At 50.8% G+C, this 20,758-nt stretch overlaps 5 protein-coding genes across 5 annotated transcripts; 2 read left to right on the top strand and 3 right to left on the bottom strand.

Moving 5' to 3' along the window:
* Nucleotides 1-2,488: 2,488 nt before the first annotated feature.
* On the top strand, nt 2,489-8,435 carry ASPBRDRAFT_119837 (putative AMP binding domain protein; the record flags this gene model as incomplete). The annotated part of the gene is made up of 6 exons (XM_067617295.1): nt 2,489-2,548; nt 2,637-2,659; nt 2,812-6,554; nt 6,613-6,822; nt 6,878-7,481; nt 7,538-8,435. 6 exons carry the CDS (start codon nt 2,489-2,491, stop codon nt 8,433-8,435), a joined length of 5,538 nt encoding a protein of 1,845 aa, XP_067481531.1.
* A 617-nt stretch (nt 8,436-9,052) lies between these two features.
* On the bottom strand, nt 9,053-12,134 carry ASPBRDRAFT_39403 (2-isopropylmalate synthase). Its single transcript, XM_067624142.1, has 4 exons — nt 11,642-12,134; nt 11,354-11,498; nt 9,696-11,267; nt 9,053-9,612 (listed from the first exon to the last, which is right to left on the bottom strand). Exons 1-4 carry the CDS (start codon nt 11,647-11,649, stop codon nt 9,457-9,459), a joined length of 1,881 nt encoding a protein of 626 aa, XP_067481532.1. The 5' UTR covers nt 11,650-12,134; the 3' UTR covers nt 9,053-9,456.
* Nucleotides 12,135-12,338: 204 nt separating this feature from the next.
* drs1 (putative ATP-dependent RNA helicase DRS1) lies at nt 12,339-15,238 on the bottom strand. The gene is made up of 2 exons (XM_067619707.1): nt 13,273-15,238; nt 12,339-13,191 (listed from the first exon to the last, which is right to left on the bottom strand). Exons 1-2 carry the CDS (start codon nt 15,070-15,072, stop codon nt 12,481-12,483), a joined length of 2,511 nt encoding a protein of 836 aa, XP_067481533.1. The 5' UTR covers nt 15,073-15,238; the 3' UTR covers nt 12,339-12,480.
* Nucleotides 15,239-15,507: 269 nt separating this feature from the next.
* Nucleotides 15,508-18,491, bottom strand: ASPBRDRAFT_667639 (uncharacterized protein; the record flags this gene model as incomplete). The annotated part of the gene is made up of 3 exons (XM_067628789.1): nt 15,508-16,039; nt 16,096-17,737; nt 17,810-18,491. The coding sequence occupies 3 exons, from the start codon at nt 18,489-18,491 to the stop codon at nt 15,985-15,987; spliced, it is 2,379 nt and encodes a 792-aa protein (XP_067481534.1). The 3' UTR covers nt 15,508-15,984.
* Nucleotides 18,492-19,179: 688 nt separating this feature from the next.
* ASPBRDRAFT_52429 (ADP-ribosylation factor-like protein 2) lies at nt 19,180-20,068 on the top strand (the record flags this gene model as incomplete). The annotated part of the gene is made up of 6 exons (XM_067626900.1): nt 19,180-19,238; nt 19,298-19,408; nt 19,463-19,479; nt 19,532-19,677; nt 19,754-19,834; nt 19,937-20,068. The coding sequence occupies 6 exons, from the start codon at nt 19,180-19,182 to the stop codon at nt 20,066-20,068; spliced, it is 546 nt and encodes a 181-aa protein (XP_067481535.1).
* Nucleotides 20,069-20,758: the final 690 nt, after the last annotated feature.

The raw sequence follows: 20,758 nt of genomic DNA on the forward strand, positions 1-20,758 counted from the left end.
GATATGCATCTCGAACTGCTGTTTCTTGTAAAGTTGGACTTGCCGCACCATATGTGGCCGTCTGTGTGGGAAATCGAGGTGCTTGAGGGATAGCTTGGGATTCCCACCTCACTTTTCAGGCAATATACTGAAAAGGGACTCGAAAGTGCATTAAAAGGATTCACCAGTATTCCCAATTTTATACTGATATGCAACAATGTTCTAATCCGTTCTAATTAGTGTATGGCTCGTCTCATTGGAATTGATATGTCTAGCAGGTTATGGAAAGCAAAGAAGACACACTAGTTGCTCATCACGCGCCCTGGACATCAAGACATGTCCTGGTCATGATTTTAATATTAATCAAACATCTATATTCAGCACTACATGTAGTGATATAGTAACGGAACATATTGTAGAGACTCGGAGCCTGAGAAGACATATACGGTATCGAATTAGCAGAGCCGCAAGCAATCAGGGAGCTAGTGCGACCACTGCACTTACAAACATTGGAGTTCAATTCTGTTATTTACTAGGTTGGCGTAAACGGCCTTATGGATCACTTAGTAAAAGGGACTGGAAGCAACGAACGCATCCAAAGCATACTATCTACAAATTAGCTCGGCGTTAGGTTACGCATCCACTATGTGGCATGCTCCTGGATACCCATGCCCTGCTCTCAACAGTTTAAAATTAACTCCTAATGCCTTACAGATAAGATGTAACACATATGTTGACTGAAGATATGAAGCTGCGATGCTTCCAGGTGCGTGCACTACTCCCCGAATGGTTTGTGTATGATCACGCTCACTGGACTCGTGAGGTCGTATAACACCGGGGAGGGTTTGGTCATATTGAACAATATTAAAGGAGAGACCGGCTAGCCGCTATTAGTTAGCATGATTGGTTTCAACAAAGTTATTGGACCGACTGCTTTTTGAGATGGATTATTTAGCCTAAGAGCATGGTATGAAGGCAAAAGATAGAATGAGTTGATTACTTCTAATATTTACGACAGCTTTACATAAGCTACCCTACTGTCACCTGCATGACTTGTAAGACTAAGACTGTGTAAGCGTGGAATGAGAGCTAGAGCTGGTTGCCTGAAATCCTGAATATGGAGGGAATGCGTCCCATAAGCATCCTGCTATTCATTTTGACAAGGCATCTTCTGCCGGCAGTCGCTCTTTTCGAACAATATTTGAATTCTTCATGAGTCACGCACGAGTATGCGACTAGAAGTATGTAAACAAAGAACTTGCAGAGAGCTGCCTTTGAATTGAGCGTGTTAGCTCCATATAAACAAGCTTCCGTTACTGCCTTTAGCTGCTCCTCTCCTTATACTCATTTGCAGATACTTCATCGGTCTGCTAAAAGGGAAGGAGCGTTTTCTGGTTATTCAATAAGGCGAGAAGCCCGAGTACCCCTGACAGGTGGACCAGGAATATCGTTTGATTACCATGAAGAAGGCAAGTGAACAAGATAGTCTTGGATGATCATACGCACTCCTTTTGCCCTATGTTGATGTTGAGACTTGAGAGAACCTTGGCGCCGGGACCAACAGCAGTAGACGACCCCACCACGGACTGACAAGCCAATAGTATAGCGGAGACCCTCTTTTGGTTTCGGACTTCCCAATACCGAGGATGGAGATAGCGTCGTCGGTCGAAGGTTCGAAGGTGGTTAGCACGCGCAGTGGATATAAGATATCATAATGATGGCTTCATCTGTCTACCCAGGTGTTCGTATGGCGCCGTCATGGTTTAGTTCCCCTTTGAGGAGGCTAAGTAATCTAGCACGATGTCCACAACCGCTGCTGTACCGGGTCTTGGGTTGCCGCTAACGCAACGACAGCTGGAGAGTTATTAGCGGGCTTGCAGAGGATTTCGAATAAAAATAGGCACACTGGCTTGTGCTACCGAGGACGTAAGATATCAGGCACAGACGGGATAATCAAGGTAGCACACAGGGGCGTAGAGGGACATATTCCCCGCTCAGATTGGATGAACGATATGTAGGAATGAGGAGGAACCCTGTCATTCCAGGTCCAAGTACAGAGAGGAGGGTTGCAGATTGTCGACATCCACCTGTTCGTGGTGTGAAGCGGACGATCCTCGTGCTCACTCTGGATGCCGAGATTGTTTGCTTTTCTCCTCCTGACGCGTGGCGGTGCACGTCCAACTGAGCAAGTGATTGGCTGCACATTCTGCGTGCCCGGCCCGCTTCACCGGCCCTAGCCGCAGCGGCAGGTGACGTTGTGGCTCATCAGGCGCGGAGAAGCGACAAGACAAACTCCCGGATTCCCCATCCATCTACTGGGACATCGCAAGGGGCTGCTCGACTCTCGGAAGTCTCTCGTTACCCCCTCAGCATCTTCTTGACCCCTCCCTCTTTTCTTCCCCTCTCAAGGGACCCTGCAATGAGGGTACCGTTCATCCTTGCCGTTCAGCATCCCCGAGCCTTCGAATGAAAGCCCCTCGATTTGTCTACCCTCAGCGCTTCTGTAATCATGGCGGACGATAATCCAGAGCTTCACGCCGCTCTGCGCGACCTTGATAAAGAATTGGAGGTATGAAGGAGATTCCAGCAACTTATAGTTTTACCCGGGCATCTCCGGATACTTCTGGACAGATAACTAACCTTTTGCTGCTTATCAGGAAGGTGATATTACGGAGAAGGGGTAAGCAAACTCGTCATTATCTATATTCGGTCAAGCCTTGGATATGAGTGTGAAAGTTTAGCGCTTAGCAAATGGTCTACCTGATCGCCTGTCCGGGCGGCTGAAATGAAATATATATACCGATAGACGGTTGGGGCTGACTTAGATTCAAGGTACCAGAAACGGCGCACTGTGCTCCTGTCGCAGTTCTTTGGCCCTAATATGAAACTGGATTTTGGCGCGCCCACGTCAGGGGATGGATCTTCGTCGCTTACCAGCTCAACCCATCCTCCGCAAGCCATCCTCAATGTCCGACCCCCAACGGCGGAGTCCACAACCCTGGGCGACTCCTCCCAGTCCTTTGCCAACGGGCGTGATAGTTACAACAATGGAAGCTTTGGCTATGAACGCAGGGTCAGCGGGGATACACAGGGCTCATACGACAGAGAGAGCATGCTGCTGCCCGCTGACCGAGCCCCTTCGGCAGCCTCCTACGATTCACTTTTTCTGCCGAAGAACAAACCTGCACCTCCCATGCAAGAGAGTTCACGAACAGCCACACTGTTGAGCCAAAACTATGCGTTTAACCCCGGTTATCACCACGATGGCTATGAGGAGCCTATCGGAGCCTATGATATGCCGCCCGGTGGGGTCACGCGACAGTCGACAATGCTCGACTCACAGCAGGGGTTTTTCTCTGATTTTGCCGGCCAGCAGCAGGATGATTATAGGGATAGCTACGGTGGTGGCTTTCACCGCTACTCTCAGTCGGATACGTTCTCCCCTACTGCGAATATGGCACCGCCGTTGATCCCCGCGTCTGAACTCCCCCATGGGCCGGCACTTGCTCACCTTCAACCCCTGGAGCCTCGCGACATCCCATTTGCCGTACAGGATCCCCATGACAAGAATACGCCAATGTCGAACTTCGACAACATCCCTGCCGTCCTCCGGCATCGAGCGCGGATACATGGAAAGCAGCCCGCATATTGGGTATTGGACCAGAAGGGCAAAGAAATTGCTTCTATCACATGGGAAAAATTAGCCAGTCGCGCTGAAAAGGTGGCACAAGTCATCCGTGATAAAAGCAACCTGTACCGTGGTGATCGCGTGGCGCTGATCTACCGGGACTCTGAGATTATCGAATTTGCTGTCGCACTAATGGGTTGTTTCATTGCCGGTGTGGTTGCTGTTCCCATCAACAGTCTTGAGGACTATCAAAGTCTTAACCTGGTCCTTACCTCGACCCAAGCCCATCTCGCATTGACGACGGAGAATAACCTCAAGAGCTTTCAGAGGGACATCACGGCCCAGAAGCTAAACTGGCCTCGTGGAGTAGAGTGGTGGAAGACAAATGAATTCGGCAGCTATCACCCAAAGAAGAAGGACGATACTCCACCACTTGTGGTTCCGGATCTGGCGTATATTGAATTCTCAAGGGCTCCAACCGGCGACCTCCGTGGTGTCGTCATGAGCCACCGGACGATCATGCATCAAATGGCTTGCCTCAGCGCAATTGTATCAACGGTACCTGTGTCCTCGAGTATGGCTAGGCCGCGTGGTGAAACAATAATCAGCTATCTCGACCCCCGACAAGGCATTGGTATGATTGTAGGCGTCTTGATGACCGTATATGGTGGTCATACAACTGTCTGGCTAGAGGACCGTGCCGTCGAGACACCAGGTCTCTACGCCCATCTTATCACGAAGTATAGGGCAACCATCATGGCTGCAGACTATCCGGGGTTGAAGATCGCCGCTTACAACTATCAGCAAGATCCGATGGCGACACGGCATTACAAGAAAAACTCAGAGCCAAACTTCGGGACCGTGAAGCTCTGCCTTATAGATACTCTCACAGTCGACCCCGAGTTTCATGAAATCCTTGCAGATCGGTGGTTAAGGCCCATGAGGAATCCGAGGGCCAGAGAAATAGTTGCACCAATGCTGTGTCTTCCCGAGCACGGTGGCATGGTAATCAGTATGCGAGACTGGCTTGGTGGCGAAGAGCGCATGGGCTGTCCCTTGACGCATGAGATGGACCCAGCTGAGCGTGCAGATAGCAAGAAAGAGGAGAAAAAGTCTGGAAAGGCCGATAACAACAGCGGTTTTGGCAGTAGCTTATTGGGTGGAGGAGGTGCTCCTACGCCAGCGCCGCAAGAGCAAGGAAAGACTGAGCTTGGGGAGGTCCTCCTGGATAAAGAGGCCCTCAAGAGCAACGAGATCGTGGTCCTGGCAATGGGCGAAGAGGCTCGGAAATTTGCCGGGACCATACCTAACGCCGTGCGTGTTGGCTCGTTCGGGTATCCCATCCCTGATGCTACACTGGCTGTCGTCGACCCTGAGACCAACCTGCTGTGTACTTCGAACGTGATCGGCGAGATCTGGGTAGACTCCCCGTCTCTATCTGGCGGCTTTTGGGCATTGCCGAAGCACACAGAGGCCATCTTCCATGCACGCCCTTACAAATTCGAAGAAGGGAACCCGACCCCTATTCTGGTAGAGCCAGAATTTCTTCGTACAGGCCTCCTTGGCTGTGTCATCGAGGGCAAAATCTTCGTGCTAGGTCTCTATGAGGACCGGTTGCGCCAGAAGGTGGAGTGGGTAGAACACGGGCAAGAGATCGTCGAACATCGTTATTTCTTTGTCCAACACATGATCGTCAGTATTCTGAAGAATATTCCCAAGATCCATGACTGCACAGCTTTCGATGTCTTTGTCAATGAAGAACACCTTCCAGTTGTTGTATTAGAGTCATATGCGGCATCAACTGCACCAACAACATCGGGCGGTCCACCACGGCAGTTGGACTCTGTTCTTCTTGAGTCTCTGGCCGAACGATGCATGGAAGTGCTCTACCAGGAGCACCACTTGCGGGTTTATTGCGTGCTGCTGACGGCGCCTAATACCCTTCCTCGTGTTACGAAGAATGGGAGACAGGAGATCGGTAACATGTTGTGCCGCAAAGAGTTTGATTCCGGAACTCTGCCATGCGTACATGTCAAGTTCGGTGTCGAACGATCCGTTCTCAACTTGCCGATTGGGGTTGACCCAGTCGGTGGTATATGGTCTCCGCTGGCTTTGATGTCGAGGCAAGAATTGCTTGCCTTGCAAGATAAGCAATATTCGGGTGTTGACTACCGTGACGTAGTCATGGATGATCGCACATCCACGCCCCTTAACAATTTCAACACCATTGTGGACCTTCTTCAGTGGCGTGTGTCTCGGCAAGCTGAAGAATTGGCTTATTGTTCCATCGACGGTCGTGGAAAGGAAGGCAAGGGCATCACCTGGAAGAAGTTCGACCTGAAGGTTGCTGCCGTAGCAATGCATCTGAAGAACAAAGTGAAGGTTCGCCCTGGAGACCACTTGGTTTTGATGTACACCCACTCGGAAGAATACGTTTACGCTATACATGCGTGCTTCTGCTTGGGTGTCGTTGCCATTCCCCTCGCTCCCATTGATCAGAACCGTCTCTCCGAAGATGCTCCGGCTTTCCTCCACGTCATCAGTGATTTCCATGTCAAGGCCATCATTGTCAACAGTGATGTTGACCATGTGCTGAGACAGAAACTCGTCTCTCAACATATCAAGCAGTCTGCGCAGGTACTCCGAATAGGTGTTCCGGCTATATATAACACCACGAAACCTACCAAGCAGTCGCATGGCTGCCGGGACCTTGGGTTTACGATGAAGGATTCCTGGCTGAGCGGGAATCAGGCAGCCATGGTGTGGACCTATTGGACTCCGGACCAGAGGAGAATCTCTGTTCATATCGGTCATGATACGATTATGGGTATGTGCAAGGTGCAGAAGGAGACCTGCCAGATGACTAGCTCAAGGCCAGTGCTTGGTAGCGTGCGGAGTACTTTGGGCCTGGGGTTCCTTCACACCTGCCTAATGGGTATCTATGTTGGTAAGTCAGAGGGCTATGCTGTGGACTACGATGTTTGTAGAGTTAACGCAAGTTCTAGGAGCGCCAACCTACCTTGTCTCACCGGTCGATTTTGCGCAGAACCCTATGACGCTCTTCGTCACCCTTGCACGCTATAAGATCAAGGACACATACGCTACTAGCCAAATGCTGGACTATGCAATGAGTGCCATGGCGGGCAAGGGCTTCCAGTTGCAAGAGCTGAAGAATCTGATGATATCAGCCGAGGGCCGTCCTAGAGTCGATATTTGTTCGTAACCTATCCACATCGCAAGCCAGACGCTATAGTGCTAACATGATTGCAGACCAGAAAGTGCGCCTCCACTTTGCTTCGGCCAGCTTGGACCGTACCGCCATAAACATCGTGTATTCCCACGTTCTCAACCCCATGGTTGTCACTAGATCCTACATGTGCATCGAGCCCGTCGAATTATGGCTCGACATTAGGGCCTTGCGTCGTGGATTAATCTGCCCTGTAGATCCAGACACTGACCCCACTGCTCTTGTCATTCAAGACTCGGGTATGGTCCCGGTGAATACGCAAATAGCTATCGTGAATCCAGAGACATGTACTCTTTCCCACGTCGGCGAGTATGGTGAGATTTGGATCCAGTCAGATGCTTGCGCCAAGTCGTTCTACGGCTCCAAACAAGATTTCGACATGGAGCGTTTCAATGGTCGGGTTGTGGATGGGGATCCTAATGTCGCCTACGTGCGTACTGGTGATCTTGGCTTCCTTCACACAGTTACGAGACCCATCGGCCCGGGTGGCCAGCCTGTCGAGATGCAAGTGCTGTTTGTTCTTGGAGGAATTGGCGAAACTTTCGAAGTCAACGGTCTAAATCATTTCCCGATGGACATTGAATACTCTGTGGAGCGATGCCACCGCAATATCGTTTCTGGAGGATGGTAAGTCTCGGCTACACTCGAGTGTTCAAGGACCTATTACTGATTCGTCTATTTAGTGCTGTCTTCCAGGCTGGAGGCTTGATCGTGGTCGTCGTCGAGGTTACGAGAAAGGCTTATCTAGCGTCTCTCGTCCCCGTGATTGTCGATGCCATCCTCAACGAGCATCAAGTCATTGCTGATATCGTGGCATTTGTTTCACACGGAGACTTCCCTCGGTCCCGTCTCGGTGAGAAGCAACGTGGAAAGGTGTTGGCATCATGGGTTACTCGCAAGCTACGGACCATTGCACAATTTAGCATCCGTGACGTGGAGGGCCCCGAGCACCCATTTGCAGAAGCTCCTCAGCATCGTGTCAGCCGCAGCTCGAAACCCGGAAGCACTATGGGTAACAGCACTCGCCGATCCACCGTCGTACCGGACCCTGATCTCATGCCTCGCTCCCCGGCTCCAGTTTTGGTCGAGCAATCCGAAGCGACAGTGGGATCTTATCCCCCTATCCAAGAGCCAAGCATCCACAGCCCTACTGGCACCTTGCCCGAAGGAGGTGTGCCTGCAGTCCCGCACATCGCAGAGCCTTCCCGGCCGACCAGCGCCTCAACGAACGGGGCTCCCCCTGTGCCACGGAAAGAACTTCCCACGACCATCAGCAATCCCGACTTTGGCTTCGACTTTGGTGACTTCGCCAACTCCGCTACAGCAGGATCACTGACTGAACCTATCGGCCACGGTCCTAAGCCTGAGAGCCTCCCCTACCGAACCAACGTCCCAGCCCACGATCCGCCGCAGCGCGCCCCTAGTAACGGAAGCTACCCTGTTCGATCTGACTCTTACAACCGCACACCTCTCGCAGACCCAATGGAGGGAAGTACCGGCGACTGGCCCCAAGAAGCTCTCATGTACCAGGCCAATCTGGGCTATGATGATGCCCAAGGCCTCCACCGCAACCAGATTTAGTACATACATACATTCATGATGAGCAGCAGCAGCAGCAACAACAACACGAACAAAAGCACACATCATCTAACAGCTCCCTTATGCCCTACAGGCAGGGGTGAAGTAAGATTAACATTCCATTACCCTTTTTCATCTTCTCTATTCTCCTGTTCTTCTTGTCTTCTTTTTGCATAGCCCCGATAAAAGAAACTCACGGCTACACGTTTGCATGATCCCCCCCGCCCCCCCCTTCCTCCACTTTATACACGGTCCCTACCTTTTGTTGCTCCTGCGGCCCATGCATTTCTATTCGAATTATTTTTAAGAGGTAGAAAACGGCTATATACCTGTCTACTTGTCGCCCCCGTTCCCATTTACATTCCCCTTCCATCTATGATGACCGATATGCAAACTGTGTTTCTTCTTGTTTTTTTGTACATACATACCCCTCGCATCCCCGTCCGCATTCTACAATTATCATATAGGCATGCAGTAGTAGTTCCTTTTTACAATATCATCCTATATAGATATATTCAAGCTGTATTTCCCTCTGCCCTCAAGGAGGGATATAGTATATATTTATAGTTACAGTAGGCTATTGTATCTTTCTTGATGACTGCTTTTTGTATAAGTTTTGGGCCAGTAGTCGGGAGAGAAAAGGAGGACAAATAGTATCTGAGTACTTAAGGATGTTGTGAAATTCACTCTTAATATATGTATGAAGAAACAGTGATAACGAAAAATACACACTATGACCATGAGCGATTAGAATTATAAAGTTGAATTTCATGTCACGTCATTCCTAATCTGTACAAAATGTGAAGCAAGTTCTTTCTTTTCTTTCTCTCCTCCCTCTCCACCCATATCTTCATATATGTCTTTCCTCAAAAGCAACTTTTTCGTACTTTTCTCTTCCAAAAACCCCGAGAAGGGGAAAAAGAAATAAAGATATGTAGGATATAACCAAAAACAGACCCGAGATATAATGCAGTGGAAGAAGACGACGAAACCGATGTATGCTAGCTAATCTGAAATGAAAGATTTACTGGCTTTCAGCCTGCTTGGTCAGACCTTCAATGTCAACCTTGGGCTTGTTGGGACCGTTCAGCATTTCCAGAGCTTGGAGGTCTTCGTCGGTGAGGGTATTGGAGCGGATGGGGCGGAAGGGAGCGGGCGAGCCGGAGCGACTGGTCAGGAACTAATCAAGAGAGTAATGTTAGTGGATGTGGCTCTTCATAAAAGATGAACAGATTTGGAAAAGATAGGAGAGGGGTAACATACGGAGCTGGCGGCGCTGAGCAGAGCGATCAAACTAGCCTGGACCACATCCTGGTGGATACCAACACCCCAAACTTGTTCCTTGCTGCCTGCTGCAGTGCACTGAATATACGTCGCGGCCTTGACATCACGACCCAGACCGATGGAGTGCTCCTTGTAGTCGACGACGTCGAGATCGATGCCCAGAGTGGCCAGGGCGTGGGCCAGGGAGGAGATGGCACCAGGACCGACACCGGTGATGGCATGCTGGACTTGGTCAATTTCGATGACACCGGTGAAGCGACGCTTGAGATTCTTGGTGTTGAGGGCCTTGCCGGGCTCAGGCGGGGCAGGCGACTGTGAACGATCCGTGGTGATGTTGTAGTCGACCAGGTTGAAGCGAGGGTTGGACTTGAGGTGGTAGGCTTCCTGGAAGAGCTCGACGACTTCGGAGGGACGCAGCTCGCGGCTGACTTCCTCGGTTCTCCGCTGCACGATCTTGCTGAACTCGACCTGGAGAGCGCGCGGGAGATCCAGCTCCAGACTGCGCAAGATAACCCAGGCGGCACCGCCTTTGCCACTCTGGGAGTTGACACGGATGACGGCCTCGTAGTTCCGGCCAATATCCTCGGGGTCCAAGGGGAGGTAGGGGATTTCCCACTTGGATCCGGCCTCGGCCGTCTCGCGCAGCTTGAATCCCTTCTTGATGGCATCCTGGTGACTGCCACTGAAGGCGCAGACGACCAGCTGGCCACCATAGGGCCATCTCTCGTTGACGGGGATCTTGTTGCTTTCCTCGACCACCTTGATGACGGCGTTGATATCGGAGAAGTCCACCTTGGGGGAGATTCCCTGGGTGTACAAGTTGAGAGCCAAGGTGACCAAGTCCACATTACCGGTTCGCTCACCGTTTCCGAACAAAGTTCCTTCTACACGCTGTGCACCGGCCATCTGAGCGAGTTCGGCGGCGGCAATGGCGCAGCCACGGTCATTGTGGGGGTGAATGGAGACGACGTACTTCTCGCGCTCGGAGACATGACGGCAGAAGTACTCGACTTGGTCAGCGAAGACATTGGGGGTCGACATCTCTACCGTAGCCGGCAGGTTGAAGATGATGGGGTCCTTCTCCGTCGGCTCCCACGCCGCCTTGACGGCCTCACAGACCTCAGCAGCGAACTCGGGCTCGGTATCGGAGAAGGTCTCGGGGGAGAACTCAAAGTGCCATTCGGTTCCGGCAGTTGACGGGTCATCCTTGGTGATTGAGCGAGCATACTTGGTGCAGCGCACGGCCATCTCCAGACTCTTCTGCTTGTCCATGTTGAACACAATGCGACGGAAGCAGGGGCTGGTAGCCAGGTAAATGTGCAGGATAGCCTTCTTCGCACCCTTCAGAGAATCGACCGTACGACGGATCAGATCTTCTCTGCAGGGGGAGAGGACCTGAAGCCAGACATCATCGGGGCACAGACCGGGGGTCTCGACCAGACTACGGGTGAAGTCGAAATCGGTTTGCGAGGCCGAGGGGAAAGAAACTTCGATTTCCTTGTAGCCAATGTCGACGAGCATCTTGAAAAAACGGAGTTTTTGTTGCCCATCCTGTTATGGTTCACAAGAAGTGGTCAGCTGAAATGAACCCCGCTATTATTCTCCTTCTCCCCACTAAACACGATGTAGAGACTCACCATGGGGTCAGGCAGACTCTGGTTGCCATCACGCAGATCGGTGGCCAGCCACCGGGGCGGGTTGTCGATGGTCTTGTTGGGCCATTGGCGGTCGGGAAGATGGAGGGGCTGAAAGCGCTTGTATTTCTGGGAGGGGTCCTTGAGCCTGAATATAGAGTCAGTGGATGAGAATCAATCGACGTGTAATCATGACTGCAAGTAGAAGATCCCTTTTTCTCGCAGACACAACCCAAATTGAGGGAATCGAGGGAGGCATTGGGGGGGAGGGAGAGAGAGAGAGAGACGTACATAGGCATGATGGATGGAGGAGAAGCGGGAGGATCCGCAGCGGGGAAGTGAGAGGAGAGGAAATGCGGGTGGAAGTTGGGGGGAGGAGGTGGTGATGAAGAGGTTTAAGATAGATTAATAGTAATTCACCTCACTAGGGAGGAAGAGAGAGGCAACACAGTATGTCTTGGAAGTGAGAAGGAAAGGAAAAAAGTCAGAAGCTTTAAAAAGAAACCAGGAACGGGGGGCAGACACGGTGACGCAGAGGAAATGGTAGCATTTAAAGGCGAATGAGTCAAATGGAATGACGCTCGCCGCCTTTGGCCCTCGAAATTTGCGCCGACAGCGGATGGCGGATCGCCCTCTGATTTGATACCAGCCAATGTCTTAACTTCCACCAGCATGTTACATAGTTCCTACTAGTTAACATACTCCCCTGGCAAATCGATGGGTCTTTCCGAATCAATCATCGCGTGAGAATTAGCAATTTGGTACGAAATAAATTCCACTCCACCCGTTGGTCAACTTAACTTGGCTGGTTGAAATGACTTCGGCCGGGGCTGCAGGCAATCAGCTTCTCCGCTCCTCTGCTCGGCTCGCCGACACCGGAGTCCCTACTGTCCCCGTCGATAGCCGTCGATAACCGCTGTCATTGATACATACCATTTTCCCAATGGAAGGGATAGAATCAAACTGAATAGGAATAAGGAGGCATCATGGAATGTGACTAGTTGGAAGATCGTCAATAGTCTAAACAAAACTAGAAGTAGATATCTATACAGTACATTCACAATATGCTAATGCGAATTATGAATTTTTGGTCCCGGAGTCCATCAATCACCATCAAATCACTTTTGGCCTCATTTCCTGCCCTTCTTCTTCTTGTTGTCCTTCTTAGCCTTGGGCAATTGCCCATTCTTCATGCTCTCGCGCTCAGTGCGGCCCTTCTTCCAGCCAGCACCAGCTTCCTGGCGCTGCCGGGAGTCATCCAGACGCTTCTTGTCCTTGTTACTGAGCTTCTGCTTCTCCTTCTTGGACATGCCGGCATCGGGCCCGTTGAGCTCCGCCGCGCCCAGCTTCCGCGCCGCCTTCTTGTCACGCTCCGTCTCGAACCAGGTGCGCTTCGGCCGCGACTTGATCTCTGCCTCGTGCTTGATCAGGTTCTCGCCCTTGGTGACTTGCATCTCCGCCTGGGCCAGCTGCTTCTCCAGCTTCTCCTCCGACAGCACCTCCTCCACCTCGTCCGCCAACTCCTCCGCCTTGGCCGCCCAGGAATCCGCCACCGCCGGTTCAATCACGCGACTGGCAATCTTGGCTCCTTGCGACTTGCCCGCCTTCACCGCCGCCTTGACCACCTTGCGGTCGGGCTCCGCCGCAATGGTGCAGGCCCGACCGGAGCGGCCCGCACGCGCTGTACGACCAACACGATGCAGGTAAATTTCGTGGCTCTGCGGCGCTTCGTAGTTGATGACCGTCTCCACGCCCTTGATATCCAGACCACGCGACGCCAGATCTGTAGCCAGGAGGAACGCCGCCTTGCCCTCACGGAAGTTCTCGACACTCTTGATACGCTGTAGTTGGAAACACCCGAAGTTAGTATCATCGATCGTATAAAGAAAGGGGAATCAAAGTGCGCTTTGGAAGCAACATACCTGTTCTTGGCTCATGCTACCGTGGAGCTCGGCAGCCTTCAAGCCCAGCAGTCCGAAAATAATCCGCACCCGGTGCGCCTCCTTCTTCTGTCGGAAGAAGACAATCACCCGACCAGTGTAGATCTCCTTGCAGAGGTAGAGAAGGTAGCCCAGTCGCTTGTCCTCCCGTCCGGGGCGCAGACGCACGAATTCCTGCACCAGTGTCACGGCGGTGTTCTTCTTGGCGTCGACCATCAAGCGCACGGGGCGGTTGAGACCGACACGAATCAGCTTGTCGACAGTGTCCGTCATCGTAGCCGAGAAAAGCATGGTTTGACGCGACTTGGGGATCGTAGTGAGAATCTCGTTCAACTCATCAGCGAAACCATCCTCGAGCATGCGGTCAGCCTCATCCAGAACCAAGATTTCCAGAGTATCAACTGTGAAGCTGGCCGAGTTGCGCATGTGATCGATGAAACGACCGGGGGTGGCGATGATCACATCGGGACGCTTCTTCAGGATGTTCTCCTGCTCGCGAAGACTGAAACCACCGACCAGCTGACAGAACGTGATATCCGTATACGTCGCCAACTTCGTAGCGACATTGTAGCACTGGACTGCCAATTCACGGGTGGGCATGAGGATAGCAACGCGACTCGTCGGGACCTTGCGCGGCCGGAACAGCAGACGTTCGAGAATCGGGACAACGAAGGCAGCAGTCTTTCCGGAACCAGTAACGGCGCTACCAACAATATCCTTGCCCAGGAGTGCCACGGGGATCGTCTTGCGCTGGATGGGTGTAGGGTTCGAGAAGTTGACGCCGGCCAGACCACGAAGAATGGGACGAGAGAGGTTGAATTCCTGAAACGACCGCTTCGCATCTGCCATAGCAGACTCCGAAGTCTTCTCCTCCTCCTCCTCCGGCGCGAAGAAAGCCTTGCGCTTCTCCTCTTCCTCGGCGTCGACCTGACTCTCGTCGTCCGAATCCCGGTCAGAGGCAACATCATCCGGGTGACCGACAGGAGTAGCAACCGAGTCGTTGTCCGAAGCAGCATCGTCATCGTCATCCATGTCCTCGTCTTCATCACTGCCCTTGGCCTCCTCATCAGATCCATCTTCCTCCTTCTCCTCATCCTCCGCATCGGACTTGTCACTTTCCTCCTCCTCCTCACCATCAACACCCATACCGAACCCATCCTCCGCAAGCAGCTCATCATCCCCAAAGTCAACCTCCATACCTCCATCCTCCTCCTCATCCTCCTCCAGCTCACTAAACTCCTCCGCCTCCTTCTGCTTCTTCTTCTGCTTCCGAATCAAGTCGGCCTCCTTCTTCGCTTGCCTCCTCGAGATAATATCATCAATATCCACAGCCTTCTTATCCCCACCCTTACCCTCCTCATTCCCACCATTGATTTCCCACCCATCGAATTCCCTAACCTCATTCGCAGCACCGCCGACATCGAACTCGAAATCCGAATTAAGCGCGCCGTCATCTTCACCCTGATCCTCTTCCTCTTCTTCTTCTTCATCCTCTTCCGCCTCCTCCTCTACAACAGGTACATTCTTCCCCTTCTTCCCCTGCTTTTTCTTCTGTTGTTCTTGTTTCTGTTCCTGCTTCTTCACCTTCTTATTCTTCCCATTCTGCTGCTGCGCCGCCGCAGCATCTTCTCTCTTGCGCTTCTTCGTTTTCGAACCCGTGGCTAGCGCGCCATCATCGCCCTCGCCCTCTTCTTCAAGCTGATTTAACGTATCATTCTCGTCGTCCGACAATGTGAGCACGAAGTCGTCGTCGGCGTTCGCGCGCTTTTTCGTACCGGCCATGGTTGGCGTATGAAGGAGAATATTTCTTTCCCTTGTTCTCTGGATCGGATTTCGTAGATGTCACTGACGACAAATACCGAGAGCAATTGAAATTAAATTAAGAATAAGAGGAGAAGAAGACGCACTCTCCTTCCTATGTTCCAATTCAATGGGGTATGGTATGTACGTATGTTGGTATCGGGATAAAGATGGAGAAAAAAAGTTCAAATTTCGAAGGCGGTGGAGGGCGTTTGGGATGGCAGAATAGTATTGTTGTTTTACTGTGGTCGGGGAGGTGGTGATTGGTTGAGTGGGTTTATCGATATGATGGGATCCACTCGGTACTAAATTTTTGGATGGGAGTGGACTACTTAGATTTAATTTTACTAGCTAATCAACTACTTATGCATTGAGTAGGGATATCAAATTTCAATTTCAATCAATTAAGTAAGGAAGCTTTTATCTGCAAGCATGAAGATTATTGATACACTGTAAACTGACGTCCGGCGCCGCTTATGGTGCGTCGGCTTCCCTAGTATTTTCCCTACTTTTCATCATTTTTTTGTGTGTTGTTGTTGATTTTGTCCGTGGTCGAGCACATAGAGTCGTCTGCGTAGACCGAGAGTAAAGGCTGATTAAGGTCTTGCACGGTTTCTTGGTGACAAAGGAGAAGAAAACACAAAGGAAAATAAGGAATGGACTACTACTCCAATTACCAACAGTCTCTCGTTATGGTCTCTCGGTCAGCTAACCTCGTGCTTTAACAAGAGGCCGCGATGTTGATAAGGTCAGAGGCACGTTTCAAGAGAGGGAAGAAAGAGAGAGAGAGCAAAGACTTGCTCGGAGCTTCTCGGCTCTCACTGTCCTTGAGATTCAATATTCCCGAGACTGAGGAGAGGACGAGATACTCTATGCAAGCTAGTCTCGATTAAACTACCGGTATGGGAGGGGGAAGATGTTATTGCGGACAAAGTAAGCAACATCGAGGCTAGCATCGTCATCAGTTAGCTTAGACATAGGGAAGCAGGATAGACAGGCACTTACAGTCTCCCATTCTTCGCACGGACTCCACACAAACGTCCTTGCAATTCGAAGTTGTGCTTGGCCAACCAGTCACGGACCCAACTCTTGGACTGACGCTCCTCAGGAGTGTAGGTAAACGTAACAATCAGTCGAGCAAGCTCCCGACGTCCGCCCAGGTGGTAGCAGTTAAGTCCAAGGTTATTGAAGTCGTAACCGCCCTTATATCTGTGGTTACTGTCGCACACATGCAAGAGCTTGTCGAACAGACAATTGCCAACACCCTTGCGCTGCTGGTCTGGGTGGACGAAAACCTCCAGTTCTACCGTGTATTTACCACTGGTGTCCGGACCTCCATAGTCTTTGGCAATAGAGTAGCCATAGATGGCCTCCCTCTGCTGGCCAGTACCGCGCTCCACGGCAACAATGAACGGAAGTCGGGAGTCTCTGGCGGCCTGTATACGCTGCTGGACATCCCCTGGCGTCAAGCTTTCGACGTCAACGCTCACGAATGAGTTTGCGGCGTACCAGTTGTAGATTGGAAGGAGCTGATGAACGTCACACAGCTGCACAGGCCTGAGATAAATGTTGGCTTTGGGAGTGTTGGGGTTCGGAGGCAAAGTGGCCATGAGCTCCATTTGCCTCTGACGCGCTAATGCCAGTCTCTGCTCTTCGAGCTCGGCTTCGATCTTCCAATGCATATCAAAGTTATAGCTGAGACCTGCTGCCGTCTCGTGTCTGTGCCTGCGACCTAGCTCATCATTTGGGTCTAGGATCGTCGGGATCTTCGGTAAATCGGGGATAAGAAACGATCTGATGCCATCCGGATGGGCGGTACCATCGAAGAAGCCTTCGTGGTATATCTCTGCGTAGCAGGCATCGGAAATTGTATCATCGAGCCAACGACGGAACTTGAGAAGCCATTTATCCTGAAATGGGAGCATAGGAGGGGCGAGCCACCAATCGCAGTTCTCGTCGAATGTTTCTCCTAACTTATAAGCCTCGGGCGGAAAGTTTGGCAGGTTGTGCTGCGAAGAAAACGGATGGGCTGCCCAGTTTTGGAACTTGGCCCGCAGGGTTGCCTGCTCCTCGCTCGGCTCAGGAGAAATAGTCACTTGTTCATTAATAACTTTGGGATAAATGAAGGGCTGTTTCTCGTATGCATCCCACTGGCGAGCCAGGATCAGATGGTCGATATTACTGAGCTGCTCGAGGTTATCGAGGTCGTCATCATCTTGTTCCTCGTTGAGAAAATCGACAATAGATAGAGCCTCGACGTCCAAGTCGACTTCCTCGGTTCGACGCACTCGCCTATATTTTTCAATTGCCCGATAGACCTCAGAATAGGGGTCGACGCCTGGTCCATCCCGACATTTCGCAACGACTTCGGCGTCGGCGGTCTCTACCTCCTCTTTCCCTAGCTTCTGATGGATCTTCGCCAATTCTTCTTTCTGGAGTCTTTTGATCTCCGCTCGAAGTTCAGTGCGGGTGAGTTTTCTCTCTTCAGAAGGTTCACCTGCTGGCTGCTGGATACTGCCTCCAGGGGTGGTACCGCCACCTGTCTCTTTCATTGTCTGCTTTGGAGCATCCTGTACGTCGGGCAATGTTGCAACTTTGGGATCACGCAGGACGACATAGTCTGAGTCGTCAGTGGATGACATTTTGCCTTTTTTATTTTGTTGAGTGTCAGTCAGCACATTCCGTGGTCAAGAGTGAGGAGGCTACAGTTATCGCTTACCAGGTAAAGCAAGTTTGTATGGCAACCCAGACGAAGTGTTTCGATTGAGTGTTAAGTGTCCTGACCTCTGAGGTGTTCTGGAGGTGTGTGAGATGATAGGAGTGGGAAAAGAATGCGTAGTATCTCTCCAGTTACTCTGCCCACTTCCCAGACCTCTGTTGCTTTTAGGCAGGATGCGCTGATCTGGAGTATAATACTGAATATGCCTTATATGTGGAGGGACATAGGGGGGTGGCGTGGATTTGAGAGCTCGTACGTGAGAAGTGTCACACAATCTGCTCGACGGTGATGGGAGTTTGACAATGACTTTGGAAGTGTTTTCGGGGGGAGAGGGGACTTTGCTTTCAATTATAGTCGAGCAGCTGGTGGCCACGACCGGTCGAGGTGCTGTGAAGCACATGGGAGTCGCCTTGGCGATTGCCTTATGTGTCTCACGGGTGACTGCAGTGGCCTCTGTCGCCGGTCTAATGACAGATAGTTCCATCTTGCTAGTCTGTCTCGGCCTCACTGGGTTGGGCTGAGGTGAAGGGGTGTTGATCTCGGCACATCGTCGTTGCGCTGGCCGGTATCCAGGAGACCGGTATTTGTTAGAAATTGAGGTACTTGATACACTATCCCGTGTACCTTTGATACGTGCCCACAAGTCCGGGCTGTCATAGTCATAGTAATTCTCTCGTGACATTTCTATCAGTGAGGCTAGTCAGCATCACTCACATCTCCTCCGCCAAAGATCATCTATGCCAAGCAAGAAAGGTCCTACTGGATCTTGATGAAACTTACTGCTGAAAGGGCCCTCTGGAAGTCTGATTCTCAAGCCTTTTTTTATTAAAAAAAAAAAGATGCCGATCCCCAACCTCCCAGATGGCTTCCGTTGTTGAGTGGCAGTACAGATCAGACTCGTAGGATTTCTGTTCGGCTGTGGACAAAAACATACTGGAGAGCATGCGATACGCTGGCTACTTAACGCTCTAAAATACTCCTTGTCAAGGACACGTTAATTACAGATGGTGAATCTTGATAGAGCTGAAATTAGGTGGTTGCCTGTTATGTCTGTGTGAAGGAGATCTCTCGCTATTCCAATTACCTGCTATCCTTAATGAGTCCACTCACACTATGTTGTTCTTGTTGTGAAAGTGAGGAAGTGAACAGAACCCAGTGCTGAGAATGCTACTATAACAACATCCAGTACTACATTCGAGTTGTTATTGGTTATTTGTGGGACACATTACCTAGAATGTCTCACTAGTTTGTGAAGGAAGTGTAGATCTGACAGTCGAGCGGGATCTATATCGAGCTCCTCGTTGTCCAATCTTTCTTCCCCATTCAATTACCCCACTACAAACCCCAACAACACTCAGTTAGCAGTGAAGATGTTGTCCATTCTGAGAAAAGCTCGACTAAAGGATAAGGAGATGCGAATTCTGATGCTGTGAGTCTCACCCAATAATTGCGATGAAAAAGGATATCCACTTACAGCCAAGACAATAGAGGTCTGGACAATGCCGGAAAGACCACCATCGTCAAGCAGATAATGAATGAAGATGTCACCACAGTCAGTCCGACATTGGGTTTTATTATCAAGACGATAGATTTTCAAGGGTACTGCTAACTAAAACTATGATCTTTGGGAGTAAATCGCTAACTTCTATGCAGATATAGACTGAATATTTGTGAGGATATCGACCGGTGATCGCCCAGCCTCCACTAACCATTTGCCATCAGGGGACGTCGGGGGCCAAAAGACCCTCCGATCTTATTGGAAAAACTACTTCGAGAAGACTGATACATTAATCTGGGTCGTTGACGCGACCGACCGTCTCAGAGTGGATGATTGTAGAGATGAGCTCGCCGGTCTCCTTCTGGAAGAGGTTCGTTTGCCATCCCCGCCGGCACCGCTGCGCCCGCCAGAAGAGTTTTGCCAGGCACGGGCTAACCGTCACACAGCGTTTGATGGGAGCCAGTCTCTTGATTTTCTTAAACAAGAGTGAAGTTGAGGGATGTATGGATGAAAATGAGGTTCGAGAAGTAAGTTCATGCTCATTTATTCTACTTTCAAATACTGGCCGTCGCTTTTGGCTGTTCATGTCGTGCTTTTCAGCGGATATTGACTGATGTTCTTGTCCACAGCGGCTTGGCTTGGATTCTATCAAAACACATAAATGGACCATATTACCCTGTAGTGCGATGACAGGAAAGAACCTGCATGAAGGGCTAGAGTGGGTTGTACAAGACGCAAAAGATAGACTTTTCCTTTACTGACTGCCGGGGGGGTCCATGGCTTACTTCTATGGCTTTGCTGGCTCCCTTTAATGATCACGATATGCTATTTATTTTCTCTCCTAGTAATGTTTTCGTACTTACTGGCAATAGCCATGTGTTTAGCACTTATGGCATGCGACATCATGTTGAATCTCGTTGGTGAAGGCGATGTTGATAAATCTTGCCCCAGCTCTGAGACCCTGTGAGTATATATTCTTCACGGAAAATCTAACCACATAACTGCATAGTTTTTAGTAGTACTCCGTACTTCGTCAGCAATGGATTCATAGCACTATTTAGCATGGCAATTACTATTAATCTACTATTTACTCCTACGAAGACCAGTTGCATCTCAAGGAGACTTAGTACTAGTACCATCTTTGCTGGTTGCACTCATCCGGACTGTCGACTAGCAGAGCCCCTGTCTCATGAATTGCTAGTGCCTGGTCGGGTATCGGAACGGCGATCAGACAAATCGCCTTCAGGGTCCACGAACTACACTACGATGGCCCTTGTCGAACATGGTAAAGGCAACGGTGTTCCCAGTTCCCACTAGGGAGCGCCTCGCCCTCGTAATTTACGTCAACCACGAGGTTTCAGCAAGGATTGCCGCCAATGTGTCTCACGATGTTAGTCCTGCGCCGGGTGGAAGGGGGTGACTCGGTGACTCTAATCAAGAATGTCGTCAGA

This window comes from Aspergillus brasiliensis (assembly GCF_001889945.1).
Source record: "Aspergillus brasiliensis CBS 101740 unplaced genomic scaffold ASPBRscaffold_3, whole genome shotgun sequence".
NCBI classification, from domain to species: domain Eukaryota; kingdom Fungi; phylum Ascomycota; class Eurotiomycetes; order Eurotiales; family Aspergillaceae; genus Aspergillus; species Aspergillus brasiliensis.

What these genes read in the sequence shown, in the direction of transcription:
- ASPBRDRAFT_39403 (XM_067624142.1), bottom strand. An exon ending in AGAGTCTGCCTGACCCCATG is followed by an intron (nt 11,268 to 11,353) that starts GTGAGTCTCTAC and finishes GAACCATAACAG; the next exon opens with GATGGGCAACAAAAACTCCG. An exon ending in TGCTCAGCGCCGCCAGCTCC is followed by an intron (nt 9,613 to 9,695) that starts GTATGTTACCCC and finishes TCTCTTGATTAG; the next exon opens with TTCCTGACCAGTCGCTCCGG.
- drs1 (XM_067619707.1), bottom strand. Translation starts at nt 15,072, where the DNA reads ATGGCCGGTACGAAAAAGCGCGCGAACGCCGACGACGACTTCGTGCTC. An exon ending in GTAGCATGAGCCAAGAACAG is followed by an intron (nt 13,192 to 13,272) that starts GTATGTTGCTTC and finishes TTCCAACTACAG; the next exon opens with CGTATCAAGAGTGTCGAGAA.